This window comes from Furipterus horrens, unplaced genomic scaffold, assembly GCF_987537825.1.
Source record: "Furipterus horrens unplaced genomic scaffold, mFurHor1.1.pri manual_scaffold_7, whole genome shotgun sequence".
Classification (NCBI taxonomy): Eukaryota; Metazoa; Chordata; class Mammalia; order Chiroptera; family Furipteridae; genus Furipterus; species Furipterus horrens.
This window is the reverse complement of record NW_028327177.1, coordinates 33,873,521-33,898,994: the sequence shown is the minus strand read 5'-3', so window position 1 is coordinate 33,898,994 and position 25,474 is coordinate 33,873,521. Positions and strand designations below refer to the sequence as shown.

At 35.6% G+C, this 25,474-nt stretch overlaps 1 protein-coding gene across 5 annotated transcripts in view; it reads right to left on the bottom strand.

The window, feature by feature from the left end:
- The window catches only part of RUNX1T1 (RUNX1 partner transcriptional co-repressor 1), a 141,685-nt gene that overhangs the window by 1,209 nt on the left and 115,002 nt on the right, over positions 1-25,474 (bottom strand). For all 5 annotated transcript variants that reach the window (XM_090283572.1, XM_090283576.1, XM_090283573.1 and 2 more), the window contains 3 exons: positions 17,790-17,858; positions 12,087-12,277; positions 1-304 (listed from right to left, as the gene is read on the bottom strand). The exon at positions 1-304 is cut by the window's left edge and continues 1,209 nt beyond it. In XM_090283572.1, the coding sequence (XP_090139698.1) occupies positions 29-304; positions 12,087-12,277; positions 17,790-17,858 (536 nt within the window). In that variant the 3' untranslated portion in view covers positions 1-28. The remainder of the gene's footprint in view (positions 305-12,086; positions 12,278-17,789; positions 17,859-25,474) is intronic.

Here is a 25,474-nt window from a genome sequence, read left to right as displayed (position 1 = left end):
CTTTCCTCTGACAGTTCTGAGTTCACATCTAACGAGGGGTTGTCTCTATGGTGGAAGGGGTCCCCGGGGTGGTTGACCTTGGGGTGGCTGCTGGTGGTGTGTCCATGGGGCTCCCGGCCCCACTGTTGGGTGTGACAGAGGAGCTGACCGCGGGCGTGTCCCCCTGCTGCTGGGCCTGTAGGGTCTGTCCACAGATGTGGTGGTGCTTTTCCCAGTCTTTGTGCTGGCAAAATGAGCCACAGTATCGGGCTGTGTTACAGCCGCTGCAGGTTTCGCTTGCTTTACGGCCACAGTTCCAGCAGCTCTAAAGGAGAAGGCAGAACAAAGCAAAATCCCAAATTAATACGTTGTCCAGCCAAAGTCTGAGGAAATGTCCTGGACAGCATAGCCCCCTTATATTCAAGAACTGTGTGCTAAGAATAAAAACTCCAGGTGGATGTGTGCATACCCACTAAACACACAGAGATGCAGGTTTTGGTGTGAGGACTGCTCAAACTTTTCTGCCAACAACTGTGAAGACATCTAAAAAACAGGCTAAAGCTCCTTTCCATTTTAATTATAAAATCCCTTCCTTTTAGGTTTGGCTCTCTTCCCATCTAAATTCTTTATTCACCTATACTAACATTTGCTATATCTATAATTTTCCCCTTCTAATGCCAATACGTACCACCATGATCAAACACAAATGTATCACTCTGGGCAGAAGCATCTTTCTTGTAGATATAACATAAGTTATCAAGGAACTACATGAGCCATTATTAGATTCAAAGAATGTAATGAAGAAGGTAGAGGATTCTATTTCCTGATCCATCACAGACTAGAGGGAGTGAGTCAATACGGTTTAACCTCTCCATGCATTTTTACCCACTGTTATCAGTTAGCTATTCGGTGTCCCTGATAAGCAAACTATTGACTTCGTTCTCTGATAAATTCTATGTACCCAGAACAGTGTCTAATATATAGCAGGTGCTTGATAAATATATGAAATTAATGAATCAGACTACACCTAACTTGACTTTGAAAAACTAAAAATACTAAAACTTGGATAAATAATAAGGAATTGTATTTACACACAATGCATTCCAGTTGCTGGAGTTCCTTCTAGCTCATTTGCTCTTCAGCAACTCTGGGCAGTCAGAAAAGTGGAGGAAACCAAAAATCTAGACCCTAGCAAGCCCAATTTCTATGATCAATGCTTTCCAAGAGGTGAAAAAGCCCAAATGAGGTTGCCTCTGTGATTTAAACTTTGAAATAAATACATCACAAATCAGAGCACAACATACTAGAGACGGAGGGCATGTGGATGGGATAGATCCTGAGCGCGCTTGGAGGAGGTAAAACCTTGGAAAGCCAACTTCCTTTGGCAAAACCAAGCCCATTGTGAAATGCTATCTCAGATGATCTTTTTATGCCATTAATCTTTTTATTCTTCATCTTTCTTGGTTTTGATTATTTTCTAGCAAAACAAACTTCTAACTGGTAACTCCAATCAGCTGAGGGATGTGTGTGACAGAAGTGTCATAATTAAAACGCAGTTTCTAAAGTCCTGATATAGATGGGTATTTAAAAATCTTTCCAGTGTGTTCCCTGCATCTGTTTTACTGTAAGCGGGCTGGTTGTGTGGCTTAAGGTGGGTTCATGAACTTCCTTTGAGTATCCCAGTGGAATGTCAGCCCATCACTCTGATACATATTGACTTCACCACCATGCAAAATATGCAGAGCAGTTTTTAGTAGTCATCCTAACTTTATTAAGAAATAAAGGGGCTCCTAGAGTTTCAAGTGCTGGAAGCCTATAAACTCAAGATCTCTAATTTAAAACTTCAAGAAAGACCTCAGTTCTATATTCTTATTTCTTTACCATTCAGAAATTATGGGCCAATGAAGGGGGAAAATAGAACCCAGAAAAACCTTAAGATCTAAAATGCTGGTCAATGAGAGGTGTTTTAAGTGACCATTAAGAAAATCTATGTTAATGTTATAAATAAAAATAAAATTATAATTAATAATCAGTACTAGAACACATTTTTTTTCTGCTTTAATTTAACCAGGAGAATAACTCAAAGTCGTGGACTTCTGATCAGAGGTTTCATTGCCATAACTTGAATCCCTTCTTTCTCAAAATTAATTCAATCACATCGCATGTACAAATGACCCCACAAAGACGTGAACAAATGTGGGCCAGTCCCATCCTTCAGAGTAGTGAGGTATGACATGGCACTCAGCGTGAAGTTTACATCCTTGAGGTTTAGCCACTTTTAGAATAATGCCAGCTGGATCCTGGAACAAACTCAGCAAATACGTGAAATTACTAAATTACATTAGAAAATCCCAATTATAGAACAGAGACTCAGATCCAAAACAATATTTTAAGGAAATTAAATATCTAATCTAAGTCAAGTGGCTTCTTTAAAAAATACCCTGGTGTGAGGGTATTTTTTTCTGGCAGACGCACGTTTTGGCAGACACAACAGTGGTAACTGCCCAGCCCTCAATGCCGCCGTCAGATTGAAATCAGATGTAGGCAACCTTCTCCATTTAAGCTGATTAAACACACAGACTAAACCAGGTAATTACAGATGCATGTGTTGGGGGGTGGAAAGAGGAGACAGAATGGGGACTTCTTTAATTTTTAAAGTGTTTTCAAAGATGGGAACAATTTTACAAATAAAAAAAAGTGGAATTATGCCAAATATAGAAACAGATGTTCTGGATCATGGAGCTGCTGGGAATTGAGCCTTCTTGCCTAGCATGGCCTGATTCTGACCCAGAATTCAAGGGCTCTGGCTAATTTTACCTCTAGTCCCATTCCCAAGCTGTTTGATCAAATTCATTTACCACCCACAGCTGGGACAAAACGATCTTCCGCTGAAGGAAAGTACAACAAAGAGCAATTCAAATGACCTGGTGGGGAACAAAAACCCTACATATTTGTATTCCTCTTGACATTGCATTGCAGTGAAAGTGTAGGGCACTTTACATAAATATTCAACTAACAAAAATCTCCCAAGTGCACATTCCTTTTTAAAAGCTCATTTAAAGAAGACAAAATTATTTATATTAATATATTTCTCTTAGATGGCTTTACCCAATTTCCTGTTGGCAAATCCATACCTGCAAGACTGATGACTGACCAGTGACACTCAGCCCCTAAAGTCACACTTCTGGGAACAGCGAAATCTATAGAATCTTGTGAGTACTCTAATCTGAGTCATTTCAGTTTCTAAGCTTTCTGCTGTGCATGACGGTGGAAACTAAAAGTTGTGTATAACACCCCATGGAATAGCCATAAGGGGAGGGGTAAAGCTGGTTTATGATTTAATCTAATTTCACATTTTTGAATTTGAGCTTTTTATATTCAGGCTAGTATTTTTTAATACTTGCTCTGTTAATTTGTTTGTTACCTATTTTATTATTTTTTTAAGTAACTGAGCTTCCTTTTCAGTCCCTGAAGGAATGGTACCGGTGACTAAATCACTATAACAGAGAACAGTGATTTTCAACCAGTGTGCTACAAGAATTTTTAAAACATTCAATACCTGACTATTTAGTCAGGGGCACTGACCTCTTTTCCCTTAACTGTCAAATAAAAAAAATGACAACAGCAAACACAACAACAGCTGTCTGGTGTGAATGAATGAAAATTATATCTGTTTTTTGTTTTTTGTCAGATCAGCAAAAAAAAAAAAACAAAACAAAAAGATCTTTTTTTGGAGTGCTGCAGAATTTTAGTAATTAATTTATATGTGCCATGAGATAAAAAAGGTTGAAAGTTGCTGGTGTAGAACGCTCAAGAATACCATTCCGTAGCAAATTTCATTCCGAAATCTCATGGCAGTTTATAGTCTTCCCTTATTTGTGATAATATATTCCCTTTTTCAGCATAAGCACGTTTTATTCCCTATCTGAAAATTGGGAATTAGTTCATTGACCAAAGTTAGGCTATGGCTCAGAGGAAGAATATAAGGCTGAACACAATTCTCCCCGCTCTCCTTTGCTAAATGTACTAATTCTACAGATAGAAATGGAAATGATGGACTGAAGCTATCTATTGCTAAGGCTGCATGTCAAAGATTGTTAATACTTTGTTTCATATCAGCAGTTCTCTTCATTCCTAAGAACAAATCTATTTCTTTCATCTTGTTATTTTACACATAAAGTGAATGATCTTTCTGCCCTCCCAGCAAAATATTATCTTTTCCAGTTCTTATTGTTGAAAATTCCTTTTCCAAAAAACAAAACATTTTTTCCTCAATTACTTTAAGTTTCTTCAGTTCTTTCACCTGTAATTCTCCAGGGGGGTGGGGTGGGACCCTCATATGCAAATGATGCTCAATAAATTCAAACTTTTATAATTAAAATTCCCAAAATTAAAAGAACTCTACAGAAGGTAACACAACTTAAATTCATACTAAACATTGTATCTTACATTTTATTTGACAATTTAAAACCACTTTCAAATACATTTTGCAGCTTAGGAAACAGGCCCCCCCCAAAACTGATGCTCAAAGAATAAATAACTTTTGAGTAAATGACTTACCTAAAAGCATACAGATATGACATTACATAACCAAGGTTTGATTCACCCAGTCTTTGGACTGCAAACCAAATACTTTCGAAAATGCCACACTTTGCCATTTTCAGATCTCTCGTAGGGCCTGTTTTGGCAGGAATAAGGTTACGAGTGTGCTGAATTCCTGAAAGCGGGGAGAGGCTGGACCAGGAATTTGGAGCACCAAAGACAGGGTATCCTGGTGTATACTGGGAATGGCTTGTAACTCTGAGTGGCTTCAGAGTGAGCCTGTGTTGGGTTTCACTTCCAACTACATCACTTAGTGGATTTAGAACTATAGGCAAGTTACTTAACCTCTTAAGAGTGATAGTACTTGTAAAACAGAATAAAAACTGCAGGGTTATTCAGAATTATGTCAGTGCTAAGCACAGTGCCTGATGTTCAGTAGTTCTGAATAATTGGCAGAAACTAACAAGACACTTCCTCCTTTCACCACCGGCTGAAAGAAAATGAGACTACTTACACAGTACAACATTTAGAATTAGGAAACTCATGGCCCCTGGGCCTCCCCCTACAAGCATCGACAGCGGCACAGAGAGCATTAGCGTCCTTTCCCTTACCCTTCATTAGGACCAATTACTTTTCCTCTGTCCTCACTGTCCTCAGACTTTCTAGAGACTCACCTCAACTGACTGTTTCCCCATCCCTTGTTGAAATTCCCTCAAACTCTGGTTTCCAAGGTACTAAAATCTGATTCTTATACTATAACTTTTTCCTCTTCTGTTTGTTCATTTTCCTCTAAATACTTGGCAAGAGGGGAGGCCGGCATAAAGAAGAGAAAACACCCTTCTCTTCCATGCTCTGCCTTGTCAGATTTCATGGGTTCAACTATTAAGTATAGAAACAGAAAACAAGAAGACTCTTAAACCTGTTGCTCTAGCTCTCATTTCCTTCCTGAGCTGAGGTCTCTTACTTTGAACTGCCTGTTCGTAGCTCCACCGGGATGCTTCTCTGTCACCTAAGTCAGTATCCCCTAACCCTGACTCTCTGGTGTGGTCTATTTCAATCACTGGGAACATTCAGGCCCAAGACTTTGCCTTCTGATTGGAAACCCCACTTTCTCTGGCCTCTGCAACCACTCTGCCAAAGCCCACAGACCTTGCTTCCACAGTCCCTTCCTTCCCTTCCAATCTCACGGTTACTGTCCAAACTCCTTCCCTGCCTTCCCTGTTAGAATATCTTCTTAATTGGTTTTGCATCTCTCACACTGCTCATTTGTAAGGTGACTTGCTTATTAAATACTTCTAGTCATCTCCTTTGCACCTCTCAACCACCCTGCAAAGTGTGTCACATGAACATTATCCCAGTTTTACAAATGAGAAAACCAAAGTTCCAAGAGGTGAACCACGAGACCATTCCACACCAACTGCTCCATCCACTATACCATGAACACCTACAGATTCAAACAACTGGACTTTCTAATAAATGAAAAAACAAACAAAACTATGATTGTACCACAGAATCATAGCCCATGCTCTGGGAGCTCCAAATTCTCCTGGGCATCAATTGGTCTGATTAGAGCGTGAGGGCTTCTCCAGGAGCAGTGCTTTGCTAGCCCTGTGTGGTAACCGCGTGGTAACTCTGTTCTACAGAGTCCACGCAGTGGTTTGGGCCACAAATGGTTCCACTAATTTTGAAAGGAGTAATCAAGGTGAACCTCTCAGAGTGACCTGCTCACACTATCAGGATTTTGCAGGTTCTAGAAATATAAAGTTTGCATATACAATCAGTATTTCTGCGTAAGTGCCGCAGAAGTGCCCAACTTCGACATACACTGTGCAGTTCTGCGCCTATGTAGGAATAATGAATAAAGGCTTATTAATCTGGGGGGGCACATCACTTCGGTGGCTTAAAATTCAAAATGAACTATCAGAACAGTACAATTATTTAGTATCTTCTATGCTCACTTCCGGTCACTTGTTTTGATCTCCTAAGGTAAAACAAGTTATGGATCTCAAATAAGATATGTTGCAGACTTTTTAAAATAGGCCTAATCTGACTAGTCACTGGAAAAGAAAACAACAACTATTTAAGTATAAAATAGGAAATAAATATGAAAATTTAAAAAAATTTTAAGATGGCCAGACTCAGCAAATTTCCTTTCTTTTGACTTATGCTAATGCTTGTATTATATTCTTGATGAGATACATAATAATACTGTAAAAAGAGAAACTACATACAGAAAATATCATATTGCTTAGATATGCCCAAAGTGCAGCATCATTCTGTTATAATAATGATAATTAGTCTATGAACCTAAGTAAAGTTAGACAACTTGGAATAAACTGGAGAATAAATACACAATCAGGAAAAAAAAATTCCCACTATTTTCCTGTGGCTACTAAGGTAGAATGAGAGGAAGGCAGCCTGGACTGAGGTCCAGCTTATACGTACTGCTGCCAGACACTGAGGAAGGGCCTAACATCCTAAGACTCAGATTCCCTCAAATGCAAAATGAAGACAACAGCACTGTTTACTCTACCTGAACTCACAGGAAGAGTAAATGAGCAAAAGTATAGAAAGCACTTTCTACCACATCTGGTACAGAGTTAAACATTCATTGCAGGTCTTCTTGTTTTACCTCAGGCAAAATAAACTTCATGTCACTCCCAATAACTATGCTGACCATGGTTCCCACGTGCCTGAGACAGCCTGGTTTATAGGACTGCTCTGTCCCAAAAGGAGCATCCCCTTTTAGTCTGAAAAGTGTCCCTGTTTGAATGATAAATTACATGGCCCCCTTATAAACAATACCCATGTGTTCTTTTCTGGACTCCACTCCTTCTTCCTGCTGTTTTTTCCAATTCAGTTATTTCCAACTCTCCTTTTCTTCCTTCTGGAACTTTTCCATTTTTTACAGCTTACCTTTCAGAACCATTACTTTTGCTAAGCAGACCAGGCATTATTAGGTCCATGATACATATGTGAGAAAACAGAGGCAGAAAGATAAAAGACTAAATTCAGAAAATATAGAGAGAAGAAGTCCTTAACATAAACAGCTCAAAAGAAACACATAAACAGCCACTCCAAGTCTAGAACTCTGGTCTTCTGACTCCAAAGTGCAGGTTATTTCTTCAAGTTCCCCTGAAGGAGTGAGAGAGAATGTGTACATTTCTATTATCTATAGTGTAGTTTTATAGATTCAGATCGTGTAGATCATATATGACCTAGGTAAGTGATGAGTACATGTCTACAATAAGGAGGTGGCTTCTAACAAGGGAAGGAAAGAGGAAAAAGAATGTTTTAGTCAGAAAACTTTCCTATGCCTTGTGAGGAAGGACTGTGGAAAATATGGGCAGATGATGCTTTGCATTACTGTTCTCAAAACATGTTAACTTAAAATGTTCATGTAAAAAACCCCTCTTAAACAGCCCCGTGAGGTAAGCAAATAGCATCTTATTCCTCCATAAAAAAGTGGAGGCTGATAGCACAATGAATGACCCAGGGCCCCAGTGTGGTGACTGAGCTGAAGCCAGAATTCAGGTCTTCTGAGTCCTTTTCCTGAATTCTTTCCGTCACCCCCATCTGTCCTGAGCTTTGCTAGCAAAAGGTGATCATCTAATCAGTTGAACATGCCCTCTAAGTGGTATGACCATATAATTTATTACCCAAACTGTGATACCTGAGAGTGAAAGGGGGCACTTTTAATAACTAGATGAGGACAACAGAAGTAACCTGGGAAAATCTCAATCAGACTGGGATGTATGGTCACCCTGTACCCTACCTTTACCCTTTATATATTATAGTGCACTATCCTGATTTTCCCATTAGACAGCATGAACTACTAAAGCTTTTGTGTTCTATTTACCTTTTCTAATTCACAGAGATCTGTCTAGTTGAATTAAATAACTGATATGAACTCTTTTAAATGTTTTAACTTGTGTTGCTCATACACAAAAACTGAAGAAAGCTTTACTCCTTTACTGCCTACACACACACCTCAGACAGACTGAAGCCATTAAGTTTCTGAAGGTTGCTCACGTAAGATCATCTGATGGGTATACCCCAAACCCTGCATGTCTACTGAAGCATCACAGCTCCCTCTTTTTCCTTGACAGCTAAATAGCAAATCCTGTCCATTCCATCTCATGGGCATCCAGCCAGTACATCCCCAACACCACTAGCAGTCATCTTGATGCAACCATCTTCTTCCTCATCTGTCTTCTCCAATAAATTGGTCCCGCCTTTTCATTTCCTCTAATCTCTCTCCACACTGCAGCCTGAGTGATATTGCTAAACACTAATCAGATGCATAGTATTCCTGCTATTCAGCCACATAGTATTCTTGCCTCCAAAGCCTAGCAATGCCTCCCTTCCCATCTTGCCTGCACTGAGGCACTTACATGCCTACTGCCAAGGAAGCGGTGATGAGGCAACCAGGAGCTGGTGGAGTGGAGGGCAGCTGCTGACATAACTGAGCAATTTGATACTCTATTAATTATAGTCAACACGAGGTCAGGGGCCACTGTACCCTCTGTGCCTAGCACTGGCCTGACACAGAAAAGCTCAAGGATTTGTGACTGAAAGAATAGATGAATAAATGGATGTCAGTAATTTGCAGTTATATGCATCAAGTAACAAACTGCTCTGGGCAGGTCACAAACATGATTTTTTAAAAGAACATCCATTAATTTCTGGATGCAGTTTTAAAATCAATGGATTCTACACTTAATGGAAATTTTTTTCAATCAATTACTATGATGGCCAGAATTATTTTTTCTTTTTTTTTAAAGAAAATGGAACAATTCATAAGATTTCTAAAGTTCAATGCTATATGGGTCTTCTCTGGGGATGAATGGTCAAAATGCAATCAAACCTCCTGAATAGAGAAACATAGAAGAGAATTCTGAGAAGTACCTGCACCGCCTTCTCTGTAGTTCATCTAGACCATGCAGTCCTGACCTAACAGGTTCCCCACCCTTGGCCAACCATACTCAGGACTGGAGAAAGGAGTTCTATCCTAGGCTGAGGAAGCCAGAGCTGTTCTGGACCAGGGAGCTATCTAGGCTTAAGGTGGTTTGCAAGCAACGTTGCTGAGGGTGAGTTTTATCAGACTGCTTCTATTAATAGGTGTACATTCCTGAGTGTAAGGAAAGAACAGGGTGCAAAAAAATAATATGTTGGATTCAAAGTTGTGTTCTCAGTCTTAAGTGAAAAGTAAAAAATTCCTAAGGGGGAAAAAAGAATTTACCTACAAAATTCCACCTAACAACTGGGCAAAAGGTACAGCTGAATGAAGACCACAACTAGGCATGTAGATTGTTCTGGGACAATGTCATTCCTTAGGAGAATTAGAGACATTAATTTAGGGCTAATAGATTAATCCTTTACTTCTTTGCCAAGTCCTTGGTCAAAGCACTTTTTTAGTGTGCATATGTGTGTGTGTATAGACTTCTGTGCTAGTCTGGAGGAGACTCAGCTATATTCAAAGAAATATCTCTCCCATCTTTTGCTCTCCTCTCTTAGGAAAAAAAGTCCACATTACTTTTGAAGAGGTTTAACCCTTGGAGAGATCAGTCCATCCCCCTTCAAGTCTTATAAGTAGCCTTGCAGTTTAAAGAGAGGAAAAGTAGGAAACAGAACCTGAGTTGCCTTTCTTTATCTGTATCCCAAAATCACCATAGCAATCCTTATGAAACGATCCTTCTCTCATTGCTGTGGGACAACGTAAAGACTGACAGCGTACTGTGAGTGCCAGTTTAGCTTCTGCCATTACCCAGCTGTGTAATTCTAGCCAGGTGAGTTTCCTAATGGCTAAAATGATCATGTCTCAAAGTCCTCACCCTCGTATGAGGCACTGTCACTCATCTTCACATCATGTAAAAGATCAAAGCTTACAGAGGCTTAGTGGCTTTCACAAAAATCACCAAATTGTGGGAAATGAAACCAGGAATAAAATTTGGCCCTCTGAACTTCACACCATTTCTCCTGACATAGGGTGCTTGTGCTTTAAAATCCTTGAGAACTTGTCACTGAAGATAGGGGTAGTGCCATAATAAAGATAAGTTTCCCAAGAGATCCAAAAAGAAGAAAAGAAAAGAAAAACAATTACTATAGAAAAATCACTGATACCTGGCATTTTTTCATCCTATCTACTACTTACCACAGCTACTGTTAGATACATTCTATTTTTATAATGTTGAATAGTAGGGTCAAGATCATATGTTTTTCTGGGTAGGTTTTGAGTAAAGATAGAAAGCTTATATAGGTTCTGAAGGAATTAGAGAATGTTATAGGACAAATACAAAGACTTCATTCTCAATCTCTTTGTAGATATTTTATCTTCAGAATTTAGTGAGCTATGAAATACTCACATAACTAACAGACTTGACACATTCACATGAAAGTGATAATAGTTTAAGAATGGCAACAACTGTGCCTGACAGCATTACCAACTTCAATAGAGCAGGGCAAATTATCTCCAGAAGATGTTAATAATTTTTTTTAAGCACAAAACAAGGTTCTTAAATATCTTAGCCACAGATGCCAATAAAATTCAATTTATGTCTAGTTTAATTCAACAATGGGAAAGTCAGCAATTAAAGTGCAGATAAACTTCCCTTTGTCCCTCTTTTCCTGAGAAACTTTCAAATGTTGAAAATCAATTCCTTTTGTCCTCTTGATATTCATCTGCTACACATTAAATAGAAATTCTGGGCATAGAGTGATTCCCACAGGGTCTTTCATCTACGGAAAAGCCTGGTACAAATTAAATTTTTACTCTACCTCACAAATTATAGATATGTATTAGAGTAGACCATTGATTTATCAGTTCATGGTTTTGCTAGTTCAGCTAATTGTAGTCTTTTATGTACAGTTACTTTGGGGTTGGGGATGGTGGTGCTATATCATTGGGGAGAGGTACCACGTCCTTTGACTTATAGACTATTTTAGAAAGCATTCTCTTAGATATTGTATTTTAGCTACTTCTCTGATCTTTGAGCCATTTAGGCTAGGAGTGTGTATGCATTTTAACATACTGGAACAATGATCATTATAACTATAATGAAATAGTTGTTATAAACAATGTGGAAAACCAGACTGCAGAGAAAGTCTCTTGGAAATGTTTAAGTGATGTAAACATTATTTTGGCATTGCATTTGAGGACCAATAGTCAAGGTAAAGACTTTGAATCCAGGCATGTAATATGTTTTTAGAGAGCACAGCTTATACAGAGTATCTTTATTAAATCCCTACTCTTAGAAAGAAACCCCATTCATATGCTTCAACATACCTGAGTTCTTGGTCCTAGAAAGTGATAAGGATTTTGCTTCATTCTGTTACCCCTTAAATATATTAAAATTTTTCTTTGGCAGAGTTGTTATTTTAGGTCTTTAATAAAGACAAAATTTGATCATCTTTTCTTGATCATTTCCACAAGTGCCAAAACACCCCAAATTATTCCAACTTTTCCCCAAAGATCTGTTTGCTAAGTTACCTCATGGATCAAAAAACAGCCACTCTAATGAATGGAAACTACCTTCTTCGCTTGGAAGCTCCCACCAGTGCCTCACCTCACTGGAATCCTCCTGCTGATTGATGACAGCCAGCGCATCCTCCGCTGCCTGCCGCTTGGCCTCTGCAACTGTGCGCTCCATCTTGGCCCGCTCTGTCGTGATCATGTCGTGGGCTTTCCGCTCAGCTTCCGACACAGCCTTTTGCAGCTCAGTCATCGCCTGGCGCTTCACCTCGTTAACAGCCTCCTCTGCATGCCAGGCACACCAAACCGGACAAGAGAACAGTTCTCTGTTAGCACAGAATCTTGGACATTGATCGCTGTTAAATAGAATTCTATAGAATGGGCATGACTGTCATCTCATTTATTGGGCAGTTCTTCTGGCTATCTGAAAAAACAGCAGATTTCTGAAATTCATTTAGGAAACCAAAGAGTGAAAATTGAGCTTACACATTTAGGAATATTTTTTAAACTACTGCTATCATTACCACAACTATTACTGCCAGAAAGTACTGGGAAACTAAATTAAGTTTTTAAAGGACAAAACAACCACAAGAAACCTGTGTGGATAATTCACACACATAAAGAGGGTGGGTCAGCAAATTCCAACCGCTGTGCCAAAAGCAGGCGCACTGGTGAGCTGCAAGAATTTTTAAAACATGCAATAAGTGACTATTTAGTCAGGGGCACTGACCTCTTTGCCCTTAGATTGTCAAATTAAAAAATTACAACAGCCAACACAATAGCCGTCTAAAGTGAATGAATAAAAATTATACTTGTTTTTTTTTTGTTGTTGTTGTTGTTTCTTTGTCAAGTTGGCAAAACATATTTTTTGGAGTGCTGCAGAATTTTAGTAATTAGTTTATGTGTGCCGTGAGATGAAAAAGGTTGAAAAAAAATCACTCCTATAGGTTAATATGAACATAGAAAATACATGGGTAAAGTTTTCAGACAAAAGAGAGAAAGTAAATTCATTTTACACATAAATATATATAAGTGCAAACAATTATTTTAGTGGTAAAAAATAAAGCACAATAGTGAAAAGGTAATTCATATAGCAATTAAGTTAATGCAGACCTTTTAAAGAAAATCAATGATGAAACAGACAGATGATTCAGCTTTTCTTTCTCTTAAAACATTTCCTGAGTAATGTGGATATGTGCCTTTGTAGACTAAATAACAGAGATTTTTAAAAATCATTATCTCATTTCCAATTTTTAACCTGTTGTCTATCTACTCAATCAAATGTGTGCACAGTTTCACATAACCAACTGTTGCACTGGACAAATATAATTGAATCATACCACAGGCCAAAACAATCAGGCCTGACCACAAACTCGCAAGGTGTCAAGTTAGCTTTTTATTTTTGGCTGTGGAAAGTGTGCAAAGATTTGACTAATGTACAACATAAGATTGACAACTAAAACAAGTAATTTCCATTAAAAAAATTAACTGTTCTAATTAACAAGGGAAAATATCCTCCCCCTGAATTAGTTTATCTAATTTTCATCTTTATTCAAAGCAAAATGACAATGATTAATTGAAAATTTAATAAGCAGTAATTATTACCTTGGCAAACCTAGTACCAATTAACACTCTATTAAAACTAATTATGACATGTTTCAAGTGCTTGCACTTAATTGTTTCACCCACTTAAAAAGCACCTTAATTAAATGTTCTGTTTAATTAAAAACATCGATTCCTAATAAAAATGTTTTACTGTAGATTAAAAATGTAAGAGATGCAAATACTTTTATGGTTTCTTAAATTTTTATGGTTTATTTCACACATCTACAGTCCATGACTTGAGAATCATAAGCCCTCTACTCATAATTAACTGTCATGACTTTTGTAGCCTTCACCATTTTAGCAGCATTAGTCCTTAAATTCATTCATCTGCAATTACTGCCTGATAGGTTTAATAAACTATAAAATATTGGAGAAAGAGCCAGACTGGAAATATTAGCTAAATTATTATAAACCTTTACTAGTTGCTTTAAGATATGCATTTAAACTCTGAATAGAAACAGAGTATTACACAGAGCTTGCAGCACACCTTCTCCACAAACAGGGAAAGATGCCTTTATTACCCAGTCATAACTGGCTTTGGGGCACCAGGGAAGTACTGCCCTTCTAACTATACAGCCAGTCTAATTTAGTTTGAATATTCAAAGTGAATTAAAATTCTATCTAAGTGGTAATACAGGACAATAATTTTTGCTTACCATCAAAGCTGTAGCTTGACTAATTGTATATGCAAATCAAGCAATTTATATTTAAATTATGCATTCCTATTCTAATCCCACAGGCATGTACAGATCAGCAAAGGGAATTGGTAGGACATTTGCAAGGTGCTTGAATATTTATTACCAACTGCAAACATTCACTGATCAGTTGAAAAAGAAATATACTGAAGAAAACATTCAGTTGCGATTTAAAACCCATCTTTATGTTAGATTTTTCTTTCCAATTATATAAAGACCTTTGTAACTTTATAGAGTATTTTTCTGTTACTTTTGCTGTTGCTTTCAAAAATACTATTTTGAGGGGAAAACTGATGTGTCCTTCGACATTGCCAAGATTCTACATATTTTAAAATGTATAATATATTATTAATAGTATTATTAGGGCAACATAAAAATTTGAATAAAGTCCATAGATTAAATAATAGTGATGTAGCAATGTTCCTCTCCTTATTTTGGTAACGGTATTGAGGTTATCTAAGAGAATCCTTGTTCTTAGGAAATACACACTAAAATCCTTGGGGTAAAGAGAAATCACATCTGCAATGTACTTCCATATGTTTTGGGAAAAACTATAATGCCTCACAGAAAAATAAAGAAGGGAGAAAAGGAGAGAGGAGAGAGAGAGAGAGAGAGAGAGAGAGAGAGAGAGAGAGAGAGAGAGAGAGAGAGAGGATATTAAAGCAAATACAGTAAAATAGAAAAAACTGGGTGAAAGGTAGAAGACAATTTTTTATAATATTTTTTGGAACTATCTGCAAGTTTGATATCATTCCAAAACAAAATGGTGGGCAATATTATATGATGTGCTTTGAAGCATAGGATATGCTTTTGGCAATTATAATTTTCTGTGAAAAGGGATGCATTGGTTACACTACATTGACTTTTGAGAGCTCTCTACCCTTGATATTTTTCAAATGCTTTAAACTTTCTTTACTTCGCATATGCCACAAAGGTATATTATAATGTATAATATCTTCATTGCAAAGACACACTTTATAGGTTTTTTTCTTTAAAAATTTGCCCACAGCAAATTTTAGAATCATGGAAAAAACTTTCAAATTGTAACAAGCTGAGTGCAGATGTCGTATTCTGCCCTTGGTGTGCTCGTTATGTTGGATGTCTTGAGACTGCTAACACTAGAAATGCTTTCTAAGAAGCCCAAAAAGATAAGTATTATAAGTAGTTATTCCAGATTTCAAGATGAAACTGTCATCCATACTTTGGGAATTTAATACATTCCTTAAAATTTAGCATCCATCCATAGAAAACTATTCCCCAACTGTTCTTATGCAGGTTAGGGATATCACTGTGAGAAAAAAAAAAAAAAACTTAACACCACAACCAAGTACAACCAAGTCATATTTCAGACTGAAGATCTAATATACCTAATAGGCACATCTAAAAACTATTCCAAACATATACTTGATAAAGTACTGAAGATCTAATATACCTAATAGGCACATCTAAAAACTATTCCAAACATATACTTGATAAAGTTTAACTCTTACAGAATGCATGAACACAGTAGAAAAAAAGTATTTATCTTCCTGTGAAACCCACAAAACACAGTAAAGAAAAATAATAATGGACTCAGGTAGACTGCAACATGTCTACAAAAAAAAAAAAAAAAAAAAAAAAAATTGATTAAGTGGACAATACCTAGAGCAGTATTTTTCATTTTTTGGTAACTGCTTTATTGTAATATAATTAACAAACTATGACATTCACTCAAAGTTTATAATTCAATGATTTCAGTATATTCAGAGTTGTGCTACTGTCACGGAGCTCGCACTACACACACACACACACACACACACACACACACACAGTGAAGTTTGGAATCTGCTTCCAATTGCTTACCACTTATGGTAGGACTTCCTCTGTGCATATCTATTCAAGTTGACTTTCCAACAAAGGTGATGTAGTCAGAAAAATCTGCTCTCACTTAATAGTAGTCAAACAAAAAGTTGAGCAGATAATAGCACAGAAGGAATTTGGATTACACAGACTTTATTGCCAATTTTTCTTTATGAACTATTAAGGGTTTTAGTTGAATGTATACTCGTATAAATAAGGAAAATGCAAAGACTCCCTCAGTATAAAAAAATCATCCTTCTGCTGTACAAAATAGAAATTCTTTGTACTTCTTACTGGAATAAGTTGTACTGACAGCTTAAAAATGCAGGAGAAAAAAGGTCAGAAGAAAGATGTAGCAATTCCCTTTCCAGGTAGGTGGCACCCAGCACAGTTTAACAGCCTAGGAGTATCCCATCACTATTATCTACATAGAAAATCTTAGAGGTGATGTTTTAAATCTGGTAAAACTATGCAGCAGAGCAATATGTATATTTAACCTTAAACCTTTATGCTGAATGGATCTATCTGATTTGCATACTGGACATGCAAGAGAGCTTTCTGTTTCTCAATCTAACTTACTAAACCTAGAATACTATCAGATTTTAAAACTCCTTCCTGCTCTTACAAAAACAGGGATTCCTTAATGAAGAATATTTGGATAAGAGCCAAGTGACCAGAGTCAGAATGTTGGATACAACTACACACACACCTGAGTCAAATCAAAACTCAAAGAGAAAACTTCTAAAAAAAAGCAAAACAAAACCCTTTCTCTTGACTCTCGCTTAGGGTTCCTAGCCCTACACCCCTCTGACTGCTTGCAGAAATAAATTTTTCAGTTTCTCAGCTCTGATAAACTATTTTAATAGTTGTAGTTACAGCAGCTCAAAGCCACACTATGTGTTTGTCATGGCGTCTTTAATTCTTAAAATAGCTTTATGCTTTATCTCCTCAGTTGTTTTTTATAAGTTTTTGCTCAACTTCTATAGTGCTGGTGTTCCACCCAGGTTCTGCCAGATCTGAACTTCTTTAAGCCCAATAAGCCTACGAGTCATCAGGAGCTTGAAATCTACTTCAAAATGTAGAGCAATGTCTCTTAATGAAAAACAAATTGTGTACATGGAAAAGAAAAATAGAAGTTTATCAACTTTGTCATTTAACTTAAAAAAATATTTAGCTCTGATCACTGAATACTATTAATTAACTCAAAAGATCAATTTTAATAATTGGTTGTAACCATAAAATTTCTGAGTGTCTCAACAAGTCAGTTTTTATTAAAATTTAAGAATTGAGAGGAAAAGGCTAAAGTACACAATTAAGCTATAAAACACCAGATTTTATTTTTTCACAAAGGAAAACATCCATGCAATGAAACCATTCCAGTCCCTGAAAAATAGGGGTTTATGATGAAAATATTGCCAGCCTCTCAATTACAGTAGCACTAGCAGATGCTACTAAAATAAAAATTACTTCAGGATTGGCTTAAGAATATTAATCAAGATTTTTACATTTTGCTTTGTAGTGGGGTGGGGGGCTGTTTTGTATTGTTTTGTAGTTGTTGTTAGCAGTAAAGTCCTTTCTTGTCATCCTTCACATCACTGCATTTAACAACTGCACACAGCTGCCAGAACACTAAACTCGTGTTTTTAAACAATTCTTACCAGCTTTCTTCCAGATCTCCTCTGGCACATATCCAGAAGCAGGCCTGTGAAGGAATTCCCGATGTGCATCTATAAAAAGGATAAAAAGCAGTGGAGAGAGGAGGAAAGCACATAAGCACTGTTATGTCATTATATCGAGTAGAAGTAAGCGATGCCCATTCTTTTGGCTTCTTTACAAAAACACAATTTTAAAAGGCTAAGCATTTCACGTCTAGAAAATAAACAAAAATAGCAAGACCAGTCATCAGAGCTCAAGCAAAATAGGTCATTGGTCTAAATGCCTCGTATGTTCAAAGCTGAAGCAATTTTAATGATTTCATTATACAATAAGGTTGAGAACACTGTTCCCAGCATGGATCACTATGGGAATTTCTATGGTTATATTTTACTTAAAAAATATAAATTATATTGGTAGTTTTGCTTTCTAGAGTCAAATATGTAATTTAAAAAAATCTAATGTTAGGATAATAATATTTTCACACAGCTCCGACTCTACTATCTTAGAATAAATGGTGAGCCTTACTGTGTGGCTAATGAGTTCTCACAATTTAATTAATTCTTAAAACTATAGTTTGGCTTTTAAAATTTTCATACAAGTTAGATCATATGGATTTGACATGGGTGGAAGCAAGAGAGATTAATTAGAATGAATTCCCATATTCAGCTGACCAAACAGAATTAGTACATGCTTTACAAAAGAGAAAATGAGGCTCCACTTTAAATATGATGCTTATTATGCTTGTCAAATTTTAAAACTTTGAGAAAACAGATAATATTATAATAAAGTTGAGGAAGGAATGCTTATCTCAGAGTAATATGATCATGGTAATGACATGGAACCTTTTATAGATTTTTATAAATGCTTGAAAATAAACTTCAAGTGTAGACAGTCTTCCATAGCTAAAATATTCACTACATGTCTTTCATGTTGGATTTTCAATGAAAGCATATGTAATTAGACATTTTGAAGAAAAAATCATTTTAACTTTAAATAATTTAACAATCATTCAATTCTTGGTAAGCTTCAAATAACTAAAAATTTCTCTACATGTATATATGAAGTAGCAGACTAATTTTTTAAATAATATTTTATCTAATGGTATATTAAAGGACAAAAGAAAGTCCATCCAGTTTTCTATATTTTGCAAAGCTACAGAATATCAAAAATAGGGGGAAAAATCAATCAATTTAGCTAAGTATATATATTTTTATATTTGAATACCTTAAGTACATTTGAATTTTTTGAATCCAGTAGGGTTGTATAGGTTATCATCTCACCAACACACAACATATCCCCAGCTATTTTGAATTAGAAAAGGCTTATTATAGTTTGGTGAAGCATATATAAAAACTCAGTACTATCTTTGCAATGTTTCTTTAAATCTAAAATTACTCCAAATATAAAAAGTTTAATTTTAAAAGTTTACATTATAATTTTATTACTATAAGATTACTGGATAGACTAGAAATACATATGCATTCTCATATGCTCATTCATTTCTACAAAGTAAATGACAAAAACCAAAATGTTTTTAAGTAATTTTCATTCATAAAACAAAGAAACCTAGATAAAACAGTTTGGTGCATATATGACTCCAAGAAAATGTGATATAGCTAACCAGATTTGTCGACATTACTTTCCACACCATTATAAAGATTTTTCAGAAGAAATGTAGTGCAATCAAGTTCACACTGAACCATGTGACACAATGAAAAAGATTTACTTATGACAACTTTTAAAGACAAATTTTTTAGAAAAATACTTTGACTTAAGTATAGTTTATTTTTAAAGGTGGCAAGAACATACAATGGAATAAAGACAGTGTAATCAAGAAACAGTGTTGGAAAAATTGGACAGATACATGCAAAATAATAAAACTAGACAACTTTCTTACCCCATATTCAAGATTAAAGACTTAAATGTAAGACTCAAAACCATAACACTTGCAGAAGAAAACACGGGCAGTAAAATCTCTCACATTTCTCTTAGCAATGCTTTTTCTGATATGTATTCTTGGGTAAGGAAAACAAACAAACAAAAACAAATGGACCACATCAAATTAAAAAGGTTCTGTAGAGCAAGGAAAACCATCAACAAAACAAAAAGGCAATCTACTGAATGGAAGAAGATATTAATTAGCCAATGATACATCCCATAAAATGTTAGTATCTAAAATTTATTTATTTTAAATCATACAGTTCAACACCAAAAACACAAACAACCCAATTTAAAAATGGGCAAAGGACTTGAATAGACACTTCTCCAAAGAAGATATACAGATGGCCAATGGACATATGAAAAGATGCTCAACATCGCTAATCATCAGAGAAATGCAAATTAAAACCACAATGAGATTTCATTTCACACCGGTTAAAATGGCTATCATCAATAAATTGACAAATAATAAGTGTTGACGAGGCAGAGAGAAAAGGGAACTCTTGTGCACTGTTTATGGGAATGCAGAATGGTGCAGTCACTGTGGAAAGCAATGTGGAGTTTCCTCAAAAAATTAAAAATAGAACTGCCGTGACCCAGCAATTCCACTTCTGGGTACATATCCAAAAACAAAAAACAAAAACAAAAAAACACTAATTTGAAAGAATATATGCACATTATGTTCATTGCAGCACTATTTACAATAGCCAAGATATGGAAGCAACCCCGGTACTCATCAATAGAAGAATGGATAAAAAAAGCTGTGGCACATACAGCGGTAGGCAAAAGTAAGTTTACAGAACCAAGTTTATTCTTGTATAATGATTTATTATTTTGTATTTTTCCATATGAACAACTGCAAACGTACTTTTGTCCACTCCTGTATATACAATGGACTACTACTCAGCAATAAAAAGAATGAAACCTTACCTTTGCAACAGCATGGATGGACCTAGAGGGTATTATGCTAAGTGAAATAAATCAGAGAAAGACAAATACCACATGATTTCACTTAGCTATAGAATCTAAAGAGCAAAATAAACAAAATAGAAACAGACTCATAGATACAGAGATCAGACTGATGGTTGTCAGAGGGGAAGGCCATTGAGGGAACTGGATAAAAAGGTGAAGGGACTAAGAAGTACAAATTGATAGTCACAGAACAGTCATGGGGATGTAAAGCTCAGCTTAGGGACTAGAGTGAATAATAGTGTAATAACTATGCACAGTGCCACGTGGGTACTATTAGGATCATTTTGCAAAGTATATGATTGTCTAACCACCATGCTGTACACCTGAAACTAATACAAAATAATGCTGTAACTTAAAAATAAATAAATAAAAATCAAACACACACTCACACACATGGAAAAATGTCTGAAGACAAACAGAAAAAAAAAATGCCTTCACCAAATTAGCAAAAAAAAGGTGTTTTTTCTTCACTTGTTGGATTTAGAAAGACCAACAGGTTCATAAAATTATTTTTTTAATAAATGGCCCATCATTTTATAGGGAACAGAAAAGGTGGTGTTAGGGTATCCAATGTCCATAAGTAAAAGATACCAATTTTCAGTCCCAGGCAGCACAGACAGAAGAGTTAGTTCTACAGCCTAGTAAAGTTGAATGTTGGCTTTGGCATTTATTAGCCATGTGACATTAGGCAATATATTTGAGAACACTGCTATAAGAACTGAATGAGGTACTTCCTTCATATACTTAGCATAGCACATCCTAATCTCTCATTAGACATGAGCTGTTACTATCCTCATTGTTATTTAGGAGGTTGTCCGATAAGAATAGATATATACTTATTTTCTTATAAATAACTAAGGTGGAAAAAGACCTTAAAGTTTCTCTTTGTCTTCTAGCACTCAAATCCACAAACAGCACAAAACTTTATGGAAAATCAAACCATCAGAGAGGTTTAGATTAAGCAATACATACCAGTAATTTTTTATTCCCTGAGTCTATGTCACTTAAGGATAGATGTTATTTCTATAGTTAGCAATTAATTATCTTAGTCCCTTTGGTAGAAAGTCCTCAAATTTTTTAAGATGATATTTTTATAAATTTTATTCCAACCTTATGAATGTTCATAGCCCCCAAGTTACTCAAAGATAATGTATACAGCTCAATCATCTGCCCACCTTCCCATGTGCTATACAGTAGACACTGTTAGGGTCCACATTCTGAAAAGTTGTGCAACTTTTCACCTACCTATCTACAGCTACCCAAACACCTGGCAGAAATACGAAAGCCAATCAAGCAAAATTTTTCTTAATCCTCCACTACTTTGTAAAAGAATCATTTTTCAGAACAGCAGTAGAATCTGAAGAAAAATAAATTATAAAATATATATACTTTTTTTGTGTATATATATATATATATATATATATATAATTTTTTAAATATATACATTAGTGTGTCCTACCAATGGGAAGGATGGAGTAATCAATAATAGATGTACTCCTCAGAATCCATTTTGATACACTGATGCATACTATAATAGCTATACAAACGAAATGACTAACAAATTTAATATTTCTCTTTTGATTATCAGCAATGATAGAGTCTATATAGGCAAAATTGAGTTAAAAAAAAAAAAAGAAATCCTGCAGTTGATCAATATTACAGAAGGAAACTTTTCTCCTAGGACTTTGCTATTTTAGAATATTGGCTAATTTAAACAAACATATGAAAAAGACCTTAATTTTCAAAGGCTCAGATTCTAAAGCTAATTTTTAAGCATTAACTCTTGACTACCTATAAAATATCAGTTGCTATAAAATGGATAGTTTAATTAGATGTAGTGGTAGAAGGAAAGAAGAGCTTATACGAGACAGCTTAAAATGTGAAACATTTATCTGCATCTACTGAAAGATGGAAAAATTACAGAAAAGTCCTTCCAAATCAAATTTAGCTTGCTTTGGAATGCAAATTCTTAGGGGTAAGAGAAGAAAAACATCCAGAAGCTTGCATGCATCTATTAAGAGAGGAGAGCCAGTGAAGGTGGGAAAAATGTAATGAGAAATGTGAAAGAACAGAAAGTAATAGATGATGTGTGAAAGAGATGGAGGATGTGCTACACTTACGACAGAATGGAGATCATTGGATACTAGATGCAGCGAAGGCCGCCATCACTATATATAAAGGGATGAGCTGATAGCCTTTGGAGAATCAATGTGACCTCACACGACCTCGGACAGCAATGCTCAAAGCTTGGCAGCACCTATATATGGCCTTCATCCTGTAGTGGGCAGAATGAGGCTGTGATCATGATAATATCTATTACAAGACCATAAAAAGACAGGAAGGGTTAAGAAAGTTCATCTTTACAAATGTTAGGTATTTTTGTTTTTAAGTATAATAAATTCAGAGAATTCAATATTATGTTTCAGAAGCCCAAACCCAACCTAGAAGCCAGCAACTTCATTAGAATTTCTATCTTTAATAATAAAAATACTGAATGCTCCAGGAGGCAATCATGTCTTCTTGCTAAAAAAGGAAATATTTTACTAATAATTACATCTTTTTAAATACGATATACTTAAATACACTAAGTACTTGACATTAGGAGCTCAGCTGAATGGGTCTCAAAATGAATTTCATGATGTGATTTAAAGGAATCAATACAAATGTACAAAGCTCTAAACATTTACCTGCAGATATATTCTAAAGAACTTGTTTGTGGTTTTATAATCTGACAGTATAGAAGCTGCATGATACATATCCTGGTACACGAAACTAGTGTTTTTGCTTGGCAGCCAATATTACGAAGTTTCTGTAGATTCTGAAGTGTGTGTGTGTGTGTGTGTGTGTAAAATATATATAAAACCCCCAATTTACAGATGAGGAAACTGAGGCAGAGAGCTCCTTGCCAAAGGTCACAAGACTAGTAAGAAGAGAAACCAGAGATTTAAATCCAAACATTCTGCTCCGAATCAGTACTTTCAACCTTCATGCTAACCTGAGCATTTAGACAGTACTGAGAAATTCTATAATTCAATCATATGACAATCATAAAGCTTGCCAGCCAGAGGAATTTTAAAATACTCATTTCTCTACCAATCTACTTGCAGCAGAGAATGGTATTCAACACATTTCTAAGCTTTTTGGAACAATTAACTTGATCTTTCATTTCATTTAAAACAAACTAAACTTCTCTCTGAAATTTCTTTCTGGCAAGAGCTAAACCTTTATGAAAATACACTGGCATTTTCTAAATTTCATACTCTCTCATTACAATATTAAAACAGTCAAAAATCACAGCAGAAAATGGGGTCATATTTCAGTTTTATGCTTCAGTCTCTAACATTAGTCCTAAATCTATCATTAGATAATTCTCTCTAATGATGCAGAAGAATTCTTGAGAAACACAAGATGAGCTGCAGAAAAAGTCTAGGACAGTTTAAAAGCAGTTAAAAGAAAGTAATTTAAATGAACTAAAATGTCAGGAGCCAAGAGAGTAATGTGCACAGCATATCAAGATGAAAGGAAATAAAGGCAAAGGAGGAGGGAAAAAAACACACACACAGGGACCCAGATAAATATTCCAAGAGCACATCAAGTGCTAACCAGCACCTACCTACCTATATTGTAAAAAGTAATTCTACTTAAGCAATAAAATATCAATTCTGTTGGCATTGACTTGCTCTTCAGTGAAGTACACAATGTAAAAAAAAAAAAGCACAAGTCATATTTTGAAAGTTAAAAAAATGTTTAAAGATTAGCTTTCTAATTTTGTTAAGACTTAAACACTTAGAGTTTTTCCTGGAGTAGTAGTAATAATAATAATAATAATAATAATAATAATAATATTTATTATTTCAAGAATAAGTCTATTATTTTGAAAGTCCTGCAAGTTTCCAAACTATTTTTGATTTAAAGAGTAGAAAAAACATCATAAGTTCAATGTGTATTCAATTTTAAAACTGTTTAAGAGAATATTCAAAATAGTCCTCATTTAATACTTAGGAAAAATCCAAAAATTTAATTAGGAATAGATTAATCATGTTATTTTACTAATCCCTCACAATGACTTAATACTATGGATAATATTTCATAGTGAGAATGGGAATGAGTTTACCTAATACTACACAGCAGGCATAGAAGTTACATTATCCTCTGTACAGTCCTCAAATACAATTTTAAAATGCTAAGAGAGTGCGTATGAATAAACATTTCCAGAGTCTCCAAGTCAGAGATATAACTAGGGCAATATTTTGAACTAAAGATACTCTCTATGATGTTATTCTGAAGTTCTCAAGGCCTCATTTGAGATCACACAACAGCTTAAAAATTCAGAAAGTCAGGCCAAAAGAAATACAACTTAACTCTAGGATATGGAGATCTACAGGTAAAGATTTAAACATCTCATAGCTCAGTCTGTACATAAACACCCCACTATACACTTTACAAAGGCAAAAAATAGATTTATAAGCCAATGATCTCCAATTCTTTCATTACACATCAATACATTCAACTCCAAATCCTAGGTGAGAACCTTAAAAAGCATTTAATGTAAATGTTATGGTCCATGATTACAAACTGCCCGTCCTGGTTTGTAATTTATAGCCACAGCCCAACCGCACAAGATGGAACTTAAAGGCTTCAAGAGTCTGCAGAGTAAAATAACTGCTAGATGCTAAAATTTGTGCACTGTGTGGCTCTTGACAAATTTCCTCTAAAGTTGTGACCGTTTCTTAAAAGTAAATCTAGGGTTACATCTCCCTAAGGAACATGATTGTTT